This window comes from Diospyros lotus, chromosome 14 (assembly GCF_014633365.1).
Source record: "Diospyros lotus cultivar Yz01 chromosome 14, ASM1463336v1, whole genome shotgun sequence".
NCBI classification, from domain to species: domain Eukaryota; kingdom Viridiplantae; phylum Streptophyta; class Magnoliopsida; order Ericales; family Ebenaceae; genus Diospyros; species Diospyros lotus.
Window position 1 is genome coordinate 21,759,435 of NC_068351.1, and position 17,561 is coordinate 21,776,995.

Sequence of the window (17,561 nt, forward strand, 5' to 3'; positions counted from 1 at the left end):
CAATGTGAGACGACGGCAGTGGCGAGGTGGCGGCCATGAGAGGGGAGAGGAGAGAGTAGGAACGGGGCAACCATAAGAGGGAAAAGGAGAGAACATGACGTGGTGATAAAATCGTTTTTTTAGCCCCTTTTGATAACTCGATCGGTAAACTTGGAGGGGCTCTTTAGATTTTTCCAATATTTAAATCTCAGGTTTAGTTATGTTATATGTAGATTATTTATGATTTTTTCAACACGTGTTGTACTTTATTGCTTTATTTCTGTTATTATTTACATGAGAAAAAGGAAAAAACAAAAGCTGATTCACTTTTTAACGTCAAGGCCAGATTATAAAGAGTGAATTGATTGACCTGACCTGCGCTTCTATGCTGCGAAGTGGTGCTCCCGCCCGCTTTCTGGAACCGTTCCTGAAATTCGTTTTGAAACAGTATTCATCATTATCTTTTTCGAATCTTCGATGTTTATCAAGTCTTGAGGGCGAAGATGTGCGCGGCGGCATCCTGTAGTAATCTGGCCGTGCAATTGATGAAGCAGAAGAAGGCCGCCGCCGTTCTTTACCACTACCCCTGTCCAGATGGCGCCTTCGCCGCTTTGGCCGCTCACATTTACTTCTCTGCTACTTCCACTCCCGCTCTCTTTTTCCCCAACACCGTCTATTCTCCTATCAGGTAAGGTTGTTCCGATTTCTGCTATTTCAGTTTCTTCTTTGTATTCTGATTACTTGCTGTTAACTGGTTGCTAATCATCTCGGTAAATATATTTGAAGATACAAGGAAAGAAAATAAATAATTATTCTCCTATCAGGTCGTTCCGATTTCTGCTAATTCTATTTCTTCTTTGTGTACTGATTATTTGCCATTGATTGGTTGTTAATCATCTCGGTAAGATTGTGTTTGGACATGGGGATTACAAATGATTTATTTTGAAATTTGAAATTTGTAATTTGAAATGCTTGCATTTGAAATGAGTAGGTGTCATTTCAAATTCTGCTAACTTTGGACCTAAATCCAAATATTTCCAACGAAAATATATTCAAACAATGGATTTGGAATTTCAAATTACAAAGGCATATCTATTTGAAGAGACAAGGAGAAACGAAAACCGAAAGCAAGTATACGCAAGTATCTCGTTACTCATTTCTTCTGTTACTTGTATTCTCTTGTGGAATGATTCTCTCACAGTGGAAATTGAATTATTTTGTCCAAATTATTTCTCTCTTTCAGTGCCGAACAACTTCCTCTGAGCGAAATTGAGGACATATACCTCTTAGATTTTGTGGGAAGCCCTGGTTTTGTTCAACAAATTTCTCCCAGAGTTCACAGGTCCATTCCTCCCTCGATTCCCTTGCCTACAGTTTCTTTCCATTTTGAATTTTAATTGCCTTGTTTTCCGTTAGCCCATTGTTTGTATGATAATGATTCAGGTTGTGACTGTCTCAGTTGAATTTGTTGGCTGACACAGTGAAATGACATTTTTACTCCTACAGTTGAAATGTGGTTGATATTCAACAGTAGGGCTAAAAATGTCATTTCACTGTGTCGGACAACCAATTCAGCCAGCACAGTCACAACCTCTATTATTGTCCTTGTTTCTACAGTGAATAAATTCTACAACATTCATAAGTGTTGTTCAATCGTCTAATAGTTATAATCTTTTCCTACTGAGCAACTGAGCAGGGTGGTAGTGTTAGACCACCACAAAACTGCATGTGAGATGTTAGGTCCCAAAACTTCTTCCATCATTGGAGAAAACGTGTTTCTGGTAATTGATATGGAAAGGAGTGGTGCTACGGTTGCATATGATTTTTTCAAGGACAAACTCCTTAGGAATGCTGATGTCAGTGACAGCTGCAAGTTCGCACTCAGAGAATTTGAGCGTGTTAAGCCGCTTATTGATTATGTGGAAGATGGAGACCTTTGGAAGTGGAGGCTTGAGAATAGCAAAGCATTCAGTAGCGGTTTGAAAGATTTGAACATTGAATATAACATCAGATCGAATCCCAATTTGTTTCAGCAGGTTGATGCTTGTCTTATAGATTCATTTATCACATGTATTACCTATGCTTTTGACATGCTTAAATCTTTTGGATGTGAGTGGCCTAAGTTTATGCTAGTTTCTGGTTTGAGTTGGCTAACAAAACCCACTGTATTCCCATTTGGTATACCTAATTAAGCTAATCTGTGTGTAATTTCTTTCATATTGAGTTACTCAAGAAGTTCCTTTCTCCTTTGAAGCATTTTCTCGAGTGTGATTCTCTTTGAGTTTCAAATGATTTGGCTAATAAAACAAGTTATTGCTATATTTTGATCCTCCATTTGCTGAGATGCAAAAAAATGCATTTGATGTCTTCAAAAGGGGTGTGTGTGTGTGTGTACGTGCACATGTGCGTGAGACCCTGGGAGTAGCCTATTGTAAAAAGATACAAACAGCATTTGAATGTTATCCTATCCTAAACCCATACTTGACTTCCCTTGCAGTTATTGTTCATGGTGAGGTGAGGGAAGTAGTACCTCCCACCTAGGATCAAGAAAAAGTAAATGGTTAGGAGAGCATTTTCTAAGGAGACTAACATCAATAGAGAAGATATTGGGTTATGGAACATGCATATATGGTGCTCAGACATTTAGTACTAGTCCATGGTCGAGTGTCCCCCCACCACATGTTCTTTTGATGAAACCCTTCAGCAGGCGTCTCAACCAACTTCAGTGATTAGAGCACCATCTATCCTTTGCTCCAAAAGCAAAACTAGGGTTCTCAATTCTGGCATATATTTCCACGTCGTCCTTCTCTTCACCAACACTGATTCTTGTACATGTGAGGAAAACTAAAAACAATAATTATTGCGTTCCAAGGAACTGAAATTGTTATATTATGCATTCTGAGTTTGCCTTTAAGAGTTATGAAAGAGGAAGATGATTCAATCATATATAACTAAATGATTTAGGATTAATTTTGGCATGCAAAGATTAACATGTTTTCAAAAAAGTGAGAGCGCTGAGTTGGTATAGAACATGAAGAAAGATTTGACTTCATTATATATATCTCATCAACAAATCACAATCAATATCTTAAAAAAAAAATAGAGATATTGGTAAAGAGAGAAACTGGCCTTTAGGATTTGAAATATCTAACAATTCTATTGTTCTAAAATGTGCCTGGGAGGTGATAGAGTTTGGTGTCTACCTTTAGGGGGGTTTTTGTGCATTCTTTCTATAATACCCTCTGTGACAAAGGGAGTGCAAACTTTCTTTAGAAAATCTTTTGGTATTCAAAAGTTTCTCCCAAGGAGACCTTTCATTTGTCCTTACTTCTTTGCCTTTCTTAGTTTTATTCGTACTTTTATTGACTTAAGATGGCTGGCGGTGGTGGACTAGTATTCTTTGTGCAAAATGATGTGGAATTTATTGACAATTCTCTTTTTTATTATGTAGTAAGTGGGATATTTGGACTCTTTATTTGTTATACCTTTTTGTTATGCCAGTTATGGCTCTTGTCCTCAGAACTTAGTGTTTGTGATGAAGATAGAGACGAATATTTTGGGGAACAATATTTTAGGCATAAAAGTAGAAATTAATATTATTTTATTAGTTTCTTTTAATTTCTTTTATTTCCTAGAATCCTAATTAGATAGGGATTACCTTTATAATCTTAATTAGATTATATCAAAGAATCCTAGTTAGAATACGCTTTTATCTATTAGTTGTCTATAAATAATCCTTTAGTGAAGTATTGAAGGAGACTTTGATGAATAATATTGAATATTGCTATAGGTTTCGAGTACCTAGTATCACTCATGTTTCTTTGGTTTGGGTTTTGCATTAATTGGTATCAAAGCCGAAAGTCTTGAATCGTTTTCAAGGATTTTCTAAGAATTTTTAGGGAATCAGCTAGCCTTACGATCTGCATCATCACAGACAGTTCTTCAAGTTTTTGAAACAAAACCACATCAACATGTAGCAATAAACAAAAAAACCCTACTCGAAGTAGTCATCATCGTCAGCATCCTTGTAGAGCCTCACTAGCGATTCTAAACCCTAGGCAACTGTCTTGTCAGAAGCTTAACAACTTTTGATTGTCAGTGAAGTTGCCTTAGGAGCTTCACCCAAGTCTAGCCCGTTTGCCACCATTGAAGATATTTGAAACTAACAACGATGGTGTTAAAATCCTCAACTAGCAACATCAAAAAACCCTAGTCGTAGAAGCCATCACCGTTGACATCCTTTGTTGACCCTTGTCGAAGAGTTTAAATCTTAGACGATTGTCTCACCGAAAGCACCACACTTCAGATTTTTGGAAGCATTGCCCAGTCGCTGCCATCAATGATGCCCCGATCACTATCGGAAACTGCCACAAGTTCTTGTTGAAATCTTGCCAGAACCTGTTGCACAATTATTGCTCCCTTCTACTGCTGCATTATAAGTCTAACCCTAACCCAATTTCTCGACCCAAGCCTAACCCAATTTGAAGATCCATTACCCATTGACACGACCCATTTAACAGAAAAACCCCAAAACCCATTGACTCGAGTCCTAACTTGGACCCTACTGCTCCCAAACCCAACAACCCACAAGCCTTTATCCAACCAAATCCAAATACTTACAAGCTTCATTCCCTTTTACACCATTAGCCCAACTTCCACTTTGCTTTAGTAAGGTATACTCTTTACTGTGAAAATTTGATTAATATATATTTATTGGATATCTTTAGTAAGTTGTTTTAGGTTAACTTAATATTCTTTCATAGCCAACCAAAAAAAATAAAAATTCCTTACCTTATTTGTTGCATCTCAAGCATTATTTTTTGTTATTGATATTGTCATTTAATTTATATTTCTTAGTCCTATTGGTGTATCCTAGTAGGTTTCTTGTTTGCATTTAAGTTGCAATTTGAATTTTCTTTGCATTCACTTAACCCATTGTATCACTTCATGGCCTTCTCTTGTTATCATAGTTCTGAAAGGCGTGAGGCGTAGTGAGGCGCAAAGGGTCTTGGAGCTTGAGGCGCGAGGCGCACCTTTGCGAAGCAAGGTGTACCTTTTAGAAAAAAACTCAAAATCTTGTAAAATCATAAAAAACTGTCAAATTATCAATAATAACACATGCATATCATTAATGATTCATTATCTTCAAATTCTAAACTAACATCATCAAAGTTGATTCATTCATCATGCAAATTCTAAATTAGAAACATCATTAAAGTTCAAACTTAAAGTCTCAAACTCAAACAAGTACCAATCATCATGCAAAGTTTTAAACAAACATATAAACACTACAAGTCTACAATCAAGAAAATATTTTCATTTTGAAAAATGTTATTTTTCTAAATCTGGAATATTAGCGCATTTATAAGGAGACATATAAGAAAATGTTTTCATTTTGAAAAACTATCTCCCAGTATTTTGATAGCCAATATTCATTGTTGTTAAAATAATTTTTAATGAATTTTTCAAAAATAGTAGGTATGTATTTTGAGGGTGGTAAAATCGCTAAATTCCGAGTTTGTACTAAAATCAAAATTCTATTTTCTTATTGTTATGGATTTTGATTTTTTAGATATTTTTATTGAATCCAAATGGGAGATACTTTCTTATTTACATTTATGTATTAAAGTAAATGGACATTTACTTAAACTAAAGAAATATAAATATGTTGTAATGTATACATGCTGGAACCGAAAAGAGGCGAGGAATTGGGCTGCCCAGGTTTTAATTAAAACCTAAGTTTCATGAGACGGGCCTCTCGCCTCGGCACCTCACCGTGCAAGGCGAGGGCCTTACTGAAATTGCCTCGCCTCGGCCCAGGCGAGGCGCCAAACTGGCACCTTAAGGTGCCTTGCACCTAGGCGTGCCTTTAACAACTATGCCTGTTACCATGTGTTTATTTGCTCATAGCCCCAAACAAACACGAGCAACCTTTTTCCACTACACCACTTGACCTTCAATCATTACACAATTCCTTAAAATCCATTAAAACCAAAATGAACAATCTCGAAAGTCTTTTGAATACAATGGGAGCACTTACTGAATAGATGGCACAAGTCATAAAATACTAGGTAAATAGAAGATAGGAGATGATTCTATAGAGTTCCCCCACTCTAATGAGTCTGTACATGGTGTACTCAATACCCCAGGGATACACGTTACTTCCAATAAGAATTCTCAATCACATGAGACATTGGCTCTTTTCGAAGCCAGGCAACCCCATGATAGGAATACACATCCTAAAGCACCTAGGTATGACCGCAAGCATCTAAGCTTTAAAGAACCTATAGGTGGCAATCCTAGAATTGACACACATCATGAAAGGAATCTAGAAAGAGAATATAGGCAATCACTTCTATCCCATAAGAATAGACAGGAAGATAATAGAGAAAACAATAGGAATGTGAAAGTGGATGTTTAGGAGTATGATTGTAGGTTATACCCTAATGTGTTTTTAGATTGATTAGATGACATGGAATATTACTTCACTTCGTGTAACATGATTAATATTGAGAGGGTTTGTTTCTCCAAATTGAAATTGACTGGTTTTGCAAAGAAAATTGGCAAAATCTTCATCATAATTTTGAGAGATTAGGTGAGCCTCCATCACACAATGGGCCGTCGTGAAGCAAAAGGTAAAAGAGAAATACCTACCCTCCTTCTATAAGGGTTAGTTATAGCAACAACTACTAAATCTAAAACAATCAACTTTATGTGTAACTGAATACTTGACTCAATTGGAAAGTCTTCTCATTTGATGTGATTTAAATGAGGATTCTTTCTTTACAATGCGAAGGTTTATAAATGAATTGAGGATGGATGTCCAGAAAAAGATTATGTTGCACTCCCCTAAGATTGTAGAGGAAGGCTATCAAAAAACCTTATAGATAGAAAAATACCTTAAAACCCCTCATATTCATCGAGTGTCCACACAATTCTCTGACTCCCGTTCATTAAGGTCCTTTCCTCCACCTTTCCCTTAGAGATACTAATGTTAGTAAGGTAGTCCCTTATTTAGCCTCTAAGGATAACTTTGCTAGGAATATAAATTTTCCTTCAAATAATTGCCAACCTAGTACTTATTGTCCTCATAACCTTTCCATTCAATGCTGCCATTATCACAAGAAAGGTCACATAATGCTTATTGTCCTGAGCGTGCCTTAACTCTAGAGCAAGAGCTAGAATTTACCGATTAACTTGAGGATGAAGATGGAATGGTTAATCCATTATATTTGTTTGGAGGAGAGGAAGAGGTTGATGATGATCTTGATTTGGTGGAACAGGTTAACATTGTGAGGTGCATACTGACTAAGAGTGTCCATGATGATGAATGGAAACACACTAGTATTTTTCAAAGATGCATTAGGAGTGGTGAGGGAACTTGCATACTAGTTATTGATGGGGGTAGCACCATGAATGTGGTTTCTAAGTTTGCAATTATTCGACACAACCTTAGGGTAGAACCACATCCAAAACCATTTAAAGTTGCATGGGTGAATAACACAATTTTACCAGTTATCAAGAGATGTCTTATTCCTATTCAATTGGGTGATTAGAAAGATGAAATTTTCTGTGATGTTTACCTATGGATGTTGCCCATATCCTTTTAGGGTGCCCTTGGCTTTATGACATGAATGTAGTTCATTATGGACGATAAAATACCTATGTCTTTAACCATAAGGGTAAGAAACCCATATTGATCCCTGTGAAACCTTTTAGTAAAGGCACTAGGATCAAGCCCAAGCAAGCACCACCCGTCCCTAGTAAAAAGCACACTCATTTGATAGCTCCTAAGACATTTGAAAAAGACTATCAAGAAAATGGATATAGGTTAGCCATCATAGGTAAGGAATCTATTTTGAATTCCATTGAGAGTTTGGAGTTTCCATCTGGGATGAAGCCATTGTTGGAAGAATTTCCTAATATCACGCCCAATGAGCTCGCTAGTGACCTACTGTAGAATCCTAGCTTTCTGATTTGTTTCCTAATTCAGGAACCCTAGTTTTCTGATCCTATGGAATTAATGATTCTTTTTTGGTAGTCTCCTAAACTGTATTTAGTAGTTTCCTAAGCTGTATTTAGTAGTTTCCTAAGTTGTATTTAGAAGTTCCTACTTATAATTGTACTTCTTGATCAAAGAAATGTAAAGAAATTCATTATTCTCCAAATTCTTCATGGTATTAGAGTAGTTTAATCTAAACCATTGATCTTGTCCAAATAAGTCACCATGGCTAGTGGAGGCGAGAACTCAGTCTCTGAAGTATCATCTGGATTTGGAGGAGTAGCAGTACCAGTTTTCAGTCCTCCTGAAGGCCCTATTCTTCAGATTTCTGGACACAAGTTGAACGACTAGAACTTCATCTAAAGGTCACAATCTATCAAGCTGTTCGTTCGTGGGAGAGGCAAGGAGGATTACCTCACCGGACTTGCTGTACAACCTTAAGAAACTGATCCTACCTTCAAGATCTAGAAGGTAGAAAATAGTATGGTCATGTCATGGCTGATAAATTCCATGAAAAATGAAATAGGTGAGAATTTTATGTATTACAAAACAACAAAGGAAATATGGGACACAGTTAAGGAGACTTATTCTAATATTGACAACACCTCGGAGATCTTTGGATTAAAAATCATGTTGCATGAGCTACTACAAAGAGAGCTGTCCTTGACAGACTACTTCAATGCCCTAACTCGACAATGGTAGCAGTTGGATATCCTTGAAGAGAAGGTTTGGAAGTGCTCGGAAGATGGTCAACAATACAAGAAAATTGTTGAAAAAGATCGGGTTTACTAGTTCCTTCTTGGGCACAACAAGGATCTAGATGATGTGAGACGAAGAATCCTGAGTGTTAAGCCCCTTCCCAACGTCCGGGAAGCCTTCTCAGAAGTTTGCCAGGAAGAAAGTAATGTTAGGCAATAGGCACACAACATTCTTTCTCTCCTGCTGAAAACTCTGCATTGGCAGTTCAAAAAGCTCAATCTAATCGTGACAAGCCACAAAGGAATAAACTAGTATGCGAGCATTGTCGAAAAATCAGGCACACAAAGGACATATGTTGGAAGATACATGGCAAACTAGCAAATTGGAAGCCAGCTTGAGAAAGAGAGGGTTGTGGAAACATGGCTGAGTCTCAAAATACTTCAGAGACTAACCCATTCAGCAAAGAACAACTTGAAGTCCTCCAAAAGATGCTACAACTAACCCTTCAGAGCACTTTTGCCCCCATGGGAACCAGTTCACTCGCCCTAAAAGGTAACTCCTTGCATGCACTAAGTGTCCAACGGGAAAATCCAAAATCTTGGATAGTTGACTCTGGGGCAAATAGACTATATGACAGGAGATCTGTCTTTGTTTAGCAATTATAACCCTTGTCATGGTAATTACATTGTTTGTATAGCTGATGGATCCTCTCTCTCAAGTAAAGAGCACATGTTGTGTTATGATTTCTGAAAAAATTAACCTTGAATATGTTCTTTATGTCTCTAACCTCAATTGTAACCTGCTTTTGGCGAACAAATTTACAAAAGAGAGAAACTGCATCACTAAATTCCCTTTCAACCTGTGTGAATTTTAGGAATCGGGCTCGGAGAAGAAGATTGGCAGTGCTGGGCTGTGTGCAGAACTACCTTCTTCTAGTCGAAGATGGTAGCAAGCCCCAACCATCACAAAGACCATGTATGGCCCTGAACTCTAGCATTAATATTGATAGTCTAGTTATGTTGTGGCACTATCAATTAGGACATCCAAACTTTATGTATCTCAGAAAATTTTTCCCTCTTTATTCAATGAGATAGCATAAACCTTTCAATGTGAGATTTGTCAACTTTCCAAGCACAGTTGTGCCTCACATTCTAGCCTTCCTTACAAGTCTTCTCACCCTTTTTCCATAATACACAATGATATTTGGGGACCCTCTACAATTCACAATATCATTGGTTCTAAATGGTTTGTCACATTCATTGATAACCATACTAGACTCTCATGGGTGTACTAAGATTTCTATTGAATAAAATGGGTATTTCTTGTTCACTTTCAGATCTGTTCTTTTGTGATTCTTGTAAGATTGGAAAATTACGTCAGCTTCTTTTTGCTAGCCACGAAATTACTGTTGTTGAACCTTTAGAATTGGTCTATTCTGATCTATGGGGACCTGCCCTTGTTATGTCCATTGAAGGATTTAGATACTACATAATCTTTGTGGATGCATGCACTAGGTACACTTGGCTTTACCCCCTAAAAATCAAATTTGATTCCTTGACCATCTTTACTATTTTTCACAAGTTTGTTGAACTTTAGTATAAACTAAGCTCAAAACATTACAAACTGACAATGGGGGGGAGGGGGGATTTAAAGCTTTCTTACCTTATCTTCATGCCAATGGTATTCAGTCTTGGTTTACTTGTCCACACACCCATCAACAAAATGGTGTAGCAGAGAGAAAACACAGTCGTATAGCTGAGATGGGTTTAACCTTACTGTCTCATACTCATATGCCTCTTAAATTTTGGGTGGAAGTCTTTTAAATAGCAATGCATCTTATTAATCTACTTCCTTCATCATCTCTAAAGTCTTTTATACCATTTGAACTGTTGCATCACAAACAACCTAACTACTCGATTCTTCAAGCTTTTGGCTGTGCTTGCTTTCCTTACCTTCGTCCCTATCACAAGCACAAATTTGATTTCCATTCTACCAAGTGTGTTTTTCTTGGTTATAGTCACACCCAAGCTGGATATAAGTGTTTGCATCCATTAGGGAAAGTGTATGTATCTAGACATGTACAGTTCAATCCTAGTGATTTTCCCTATCCCACTTTGTTTTCTACTTCCTTTTCTTCCCTACCTTAGGCATTAAGATTAAATGGGTATTCTATTGCCTTTTTGGAACCTATCTCTTCCTCTTCTAATTCTTCAATGTGTCCTCAAGTAGCACAGTTTCTGGCCCCAGCACCATTTAGTGCTGTCTCCGGTGGTACATGTGACAGTTCGACTCTGTCTACTGGTGCCTCACAAGAGCTCCAACCTTCTATTATTCAGTCACTAGAACCTCCAATCTCTCTACCCAAGCCTAAACCTATTCCAGCACCTTCCCTTCACCTTATGATCACAAGATCAAAGTCTGAACAACTAGTTGCCTCTTTCCCCCATGCCTTTGTGAGTTCCCTTGAACCTAGTTCAGTTCGTGAGGCTCTTTTAGACTCACGATAGGTTAAGGCCATGGAAGAAGAGTACATAGTCTTGCAGAGAAATGATACTTGGGAATTGGTTCATTTTTCTCAAAATATGAACTTGATTGGCTGTAAATGGGTTTTTTGGTGAAGTATAATGTTGATGGGTCTATTCTTAAGTATAAGACCAGGCTGGTTGCCAATGGATTTCTTCAAACTCCAGGAGTGGACAATGCGGAAACTTTCAAGCCGGTAGTTAAGGCTTCAACCATTAGAGTTCTCTTTTCTTTAGCAACAACCTTTAGTTGGGAGATCCAACAAGTTGATGTTAACAACGCTTTCCTTAATGGGGATCTAATTGAGACTGTTTTTATGGCTCTACCTGAAGAGTTTATAAGCTCTCAGTTTCCTACTCATGTATGTTGGTTGAAGAAATTTTTGTATGGGCTTAAGAAAGCTCCTCGAGCTTGGTATATGAAACTGAGAACAACATTACAGAATTGGGGATTTGTTAGGGCTGTGTCAGATGCTTTTTTGTTTATCAAGAAGACAGCTGGTTATGTGCTCTTTATCTTAGTATACGTTGATGATATACTCATCTCAGGTTTGGATTCCACAACCCTTAGATCGTGTATTCATGACTTGAACACAAATTTCGCTCTTAAGACCCTTGGCTTTGTGAATTACTTCCTAGGGTTTGAAGCATATAGAGATGGTAGTAGTATATATCTAACTTGGTCCAAGTATGTTGTTGATTTGTTGAAAAAGGCTGCTATGCAAGATTGCAAGCCTTGTGCGACTCCTATGGCTGTTGGGATTTCTTTAACTGATGAGGGAGAGTCATTTTCTAATCCATCTTTGTACATAACTCTTATTGGTTCCTTGTAGTACTTGACATATACTCGCCCGGACATAGCCTTTATAGTGAATAAATTGAGCCAATTTTTGTCCAATCCTAGGTCTCAACATTGGTTAGCTTGTAAGAGACTACTTTGATATCTTAAAGGGACTATTGGCTTGGGGTTGGTCTTCTCTCCTTCACTAGATGATTTGTCCTTGCAAGTTTACACAGATGCAGACTATACTGGCTGCAAAGTGACTAGATGATCTACTAGTAGTTTTTGTGTCTATCTCGAAAGAAATCTTATTGTCTTGGGGTCCAAGAAACAATCAATTGTTGCTAGATTAGTTGGGGAGGCTAAGTACCGAGCAGCTGCCCTAGGTGTGACAGAGTTGGTGTGGCTGAAATCTCCATTTCTGGAGTTGAGATATTTGTGTGCTGCTACTCCTATAGTGTGGAGTGACAATTTGGCTGCCAAGAGCATGGCTGAAAATCCGGCCTTTCATTCTCGAACCAAGCATGTCGAGATTGATATACATTTTGTCCGTGAGAAGGTAGAAAATGGTGAAGTGGAGATCATATATGTTCCAACATTTAATCAGGTGGCTGATATTCTCACTAAAGGGTTGCCTAGAGACTGGTTCTTGTTTCTGTGTCAGAAGCTTGGTTTGAAGATGTCCCTTGTGCATGATGATTCTAGGGTTGCTGCAGGACTGCCCAAGAATAAGTGCTCAACTTCCATGGAGCTTTATTTGAGGGGGAGTGTGGAAGCATCTAAAGTTTTGTGATAGTATTGTTTGCTATTGCTGTTTTTGTTTTTGTGTATTTCCTGCTGTTGTTTGGTTGTTGTAGTATATCTGTTGTATTAGTATTAGTGCTGCTTTGCTGTATTAGTTATTGTTGAGGTGGTGCCTCTTTCATGTGTAATGAGCTGCCTATTTAAGCAGCTCTTAGGTTCTTTCTCTAATGTTAAGTCTTCATTTTCTCTGCAATACAATTTACGACTCCTCTCGTTCTTTCTTCTCTCCTGTTTGATTTTGTCATTTCTTTCTGCCCTAGGGTTTCCGTTTCAGAAGGTGCAATAAAGGCTATAATTTTGATCTTAGGACACTACACTTCTTGTGTATGCCTATAGCTTGTTTTTCATGTTTTTTTTTTTTAATAAAGATGAATGCGGTAAATTTTGTCCAGTTATGTGCTTTGGAGCTTGAGTCTGTCATCAATGAAGGTATGCTGAGCTTATCTAACAAGCAGAAACTGATAAATGAGGTTCTTGAGCAGTCATACAAATTGGCACTTGGAGGTGGAGCATTTGGACATTGCCTGGTAAATTTGAACCCTACTCTTTAGCTAATTCTTCGTAGGCAGTTATGTATAACTTATCTGTGCATTATTTTACTGCTATAAATTTAAAAAAAGTGAGATATTATCATTTTCACCCAGAATGTTTATAAATATATAATCTTCATGTTATGGAAATAGATTATATCAGTATGTATATATTATTGTTTCTATGTTCTTTATGTGTACTTGTGTTCATTCTTATCTTTTCTTATTTATCTATTTATTTTTCTTGCTCCCTGATAACTATGTTTGTGCTTCTTACCATTCTACGTTATGGAACAGTTTTCATCATGCACAATGGTAGTTCAGAACTTGCTGCGTATAATATTAGTTTATCCTGAGATAGCCAGATCAATAGTATTGATCTTCAGATTTAAAACACTAGATCCCAGCATATTTGGACCATTCCTGCACCTCATTAGTTATTGTTTATGAACCTTCAAAATATAAAATCACCTTAGAACAATTCTGTTGAAGCCATTCTCTGTAATTTAGTTTCTAGAACTACTATATTATTTTTAAAAAAAATTACATAACTTTTGTTTAATGGTGTCCTTTATGAATTGTTTATTCCATTTGCGAGAGGCAATTTCTATTGCAAGAAGCAACTTAAATGGAATAAGAATGATCAAAAGAAAACAGAGAGGAAGGGGGAGGGAACTCCTACTTAGGTTTCTCCTTGGACTTATGTCATAGGTTTCATCCGAGGAAGAGAAAAATTCTTTTCATAATATAACTAGATACATTAAAAAATTCCTCCCTTAAAATAGGTTTTACAAGCCTATGTGTAGATGTCTAAGGACATCATTTTAACAGTGTAAGTATCTAGTAATAGAAAAGCCCAAAAAAACTTGAGGGGTCTTGGGGCAAACATGCAACCACTTATAAACCTCTAAGTGCACAAGATGACATGCAATAAAACTCACGCAAGGACATGACTTGGTTTTTTACATGCCATTGTCCTACAGGCGGCCATTTCAGAAAAATCAGGTTACAAGGAGGTTAAAAGCACAAAATTTCCACACAGTGAAGGAAACTGACAAAAATAAGCCTAGAAGAAGAAACCTAACTCATATGATTGCCTAAGTAAAAGATTCTATTGAAGCTTATATCTCAACTGGACATCATCCCCCTAGGATGATGGCACTAGGAAAAGTGTGGTTGGGAACCAGCAATCCCCCCCTTCTGGCCATCGCATGTACTCGGGACAAGGGTGGACTGGTGGTCATCTCACTTCCTCATTCACTTGCGTGGATTAGGGTGTTACTCTTTAGCTTAATAGGTGAAATCTAGTTGCACCAAAACTTATCTCATTGATTAGCTTAACTTAATCACATCTCCATTTTTTTTTCCCTTTAGATTAACCTTGGTTGACTTTTAAACAACATTGTCATGGGTAGTTTACCTCAAAAAATCAACTGTCTCCAACCTTATTGATGTTCCAGCAACTTACATTGTGCCTAGACTTCCCTCAGTTGGCCCAACGATCAACTATTGATCTCAGCAATCAAGCTCCTTAGCTCTCTGGTTGAAATCATCAACCCCTCGATTGACTGTCGTCCAATATTAATTAACTAATCAATTGTTGGTCCATTCTTGCCTATCATGATTTGGTTTAGTCCGTATAACTATTTTGAGGTGCATTTATCTTTCATTAGGCATGTTTATTCTTGTTTATTAAATGACCCTCTTGCTCATTCCTTACATTCTCAACCACGTCTCTTAAACATCACCTCATCCCAAGCATAGTCAACCAAGGATCAATAGGCGTACATCATAATAAGCCACATAACATTATATGAACACAAGTACCCAAGCCTCGGAATACACGGCCTCATCTTGGTCTCCTCATAGGCTTTACATATATCATAAAGCAAATAATATGTATACAATCAATGTTCCCACAGCTCACTTTGTACAACATTTAGCATGCTATTAATACAACTCTTAGATCCCAAAATAATCATACTTCTAGGGTAGTTATACACCCTCTCAAGGGGTGAGCCTCTAAACATTGCAGTCTTGGTACCACGGGGGATGGGTGGGTTTAAGATTTGCTTGAGTTCAATGATTTGTATTTTCTTTATAAATCTCTTCTCAAGGAGTAGATCAGAAGCAAAAGTATCTTAATCAAACTGTGAATGTTCTTCACAAAACTAGTATTTTATGTTTGAGATTAAATTGAATCTTCTCAAAAATTTCCTTTTGATATAATTGATTAATCAAATATTAAAATTGTTAGAGCTATAATTGTTTTGTATATACATACAATAAGGCCTATAACCTTATATATACAAGTAGGGATTTACAAAGTAAGAAAGATTACAAAAAGGAAATTATAAGAAAAGGAAGCACAATTTGTTGTTGCCGTAATACAACAATTGAAACTTGTTTGTCTCAGGCAAACTCAGCAGAGAGTTGGTAGAGCTAAGATAGTGAGAAGAGAAAGAAAGGTTAGTGTTGGAGAGCAGCACGAGAAGAGGCTAAGAGCTGCTTGGGGAGTGGCTTGATCTGTTGTCCGGGAGAGTAGGAAGAAAGCCCTGGAAGGCACCCCGGGGAGGTCATCGGAAGGGGGGCTCTTGAGGGGTAGGCAGTATTTGAAGAGTTTTCAACCGGTGGTGGGACCCAAAGGGTCTTCAAAAAAGGTAAGTCTTGAGGGGGCAGGTACAACGCTTGGAGGGTCCCTACATTTGACACTAAGGATGTGCCTTAGGACAGTTGTGTGTGCCTCTGGAAGGTGCTTTGAAGTTCCGAAGGGTCTTCAGATCTACAACATGGGAACAATTAGAAGGCACGTGAGGATCTATCCCGCATAGGCCCTTTGATGCCTAAGTCAAATATGGTCACGAGGCTAAAATAATGATGCAGATGCAGTATGTTGTATGCTGATGAGGGCTATGAAAGAGATAAGACTCTTTGGAATAGGTGTATAGGTGAGTTTAGAGTGTATGCATATCCAGTCTAGGTCTTCGAGGTTTAGATTTGGGCCACCTTGAAAGGTTGGGGATCGAGGGGTATTTATAGTCATCGAAGGATTGGGACACATGGCATGCATGCATGGAGACCCATGGCAGGACCCTTTGGGTGAGAGAGCACGAGTCTTTAGGTGTCCCGGGTTAGGATCAAAAGGCTAGAAGGATTGCCCCAAAGATTGGTCTTTGGAGGAAGGAGGCCCTCAAGAGGGGTAGGCCAAGTTATTGCAAGATAACTTGGGTCAAGGCATGGGAGAAGGGTCTCTAGAAGGGTTCCAACAAATGATTCATCCCAAAAGGAGGTCAAAGGGCATGGGCTGAGCATTAGGAGAAGCAAGTCCTCGAAGGGTCCTCAGTTAGGCCTTTAGGGAGCAGGCTCAGGAAGAAGTCTTCCTCCTAGGAAAACACACCTCCATGGAAGTTACCCTTCTGAAAGGGTCCCTCAAAGCCTATGTTACAACAAATGATTCCCCACTTGCCTTCGACTGAATGTCAAAGGGAAGAGTTCAAAGATGTAAAGGGGAGATTCCTCGAAAAGGTGTAAGAATCTATCCTTCGGAGGTATAGGACTTTTTCGAAGGGATGGTTGTTGTCGGGATTTTCCAAGGAGTTTTTGGGTATTTTGCACCATGGAAGGTTTCGGAAGAAACACAAGAGGCTTCGGGGAAAGCACATAAGGCCGCATGTGTGTAATAATTACACCGTTGTTTAGTTCTTGAGGGGTTTTGCCTATAAATATCGGGGGTCCTTCCATGGATTTCACTCACTATCACCATCCTAAGACCGGCGATTTTCTATTTTTGAAGACTTCTGGTGAACACAAAAGACTCACAATTATATTCGTATTCTCAGCTAAGGGTACTTCGTAAGTGGTCTTAGAACTCGAAGAGTAGTTTCCAAAGACTCTGCCTCAGAGGTGTTAATAACCTAAAAGAAGGTTCCGAATGCTTCACTCATTGATTTCTTCAACAACTCAAAGGCTATCTCAGCCTTTGATCCCACACAAAGTTATCTTTCTTTAGCAAATTTGTTATCATTTGCTAATTCCCCCATAACCCTTCACAAATCTTCTACAGTAGCCAGTCAGCCCCAAAAATTCTCTCAAGGCCTTAATGGTTGTAGGCCTTGGCTAATTGGTTATGGCTACTACCTTTTTTTTTTATCTATACTCACCCCTAGGCTAGATATGATGTACCCCAAATACTCCACTTGACCTTGTGCGAAGGCACACTTTGACTTTTCGATATACAACCGGTT

General features: G+C 38.1%; 1 protein-coding gene across 2 annotated transcripts in view; it reads left to right on the forward strand.

Moving 5' to 3' along the window:
- Window positions 1–343: 343 nt before the first annotated feature.
- The window catches only part of LOC127791186 (uncharacterized), a 35,852-nt gene continuing 18,634 nt past the window's right edge, over window positions 344–17,561 (forward strand). The window contains exons 1-4 of one of the 2 annotated variants that reach the window (XM_052321020.1): window positions 344–667; window positions 1,223–1,321; window positions 1,676–2,015; window positions 13,180–13,314. In XM_052321020.1, the coding sequence (XP_052176980.1) occupies window positions 483–667; window positions 1,223–1,321; window positions 1,676–2,015; window positions 13,180–13,314 (759 nt within the window). In that variant the 5' untranslated portion in view covers window positions 344–482. The remainder of the gene's footprint in view (window positions 668–1,222; window positions 1,322–1,675; window positions 2,016–13,179; window positions 13,315–17,561) is intronic. The other variant, XM_052321021.1, reaches the window with a different exon arrangement.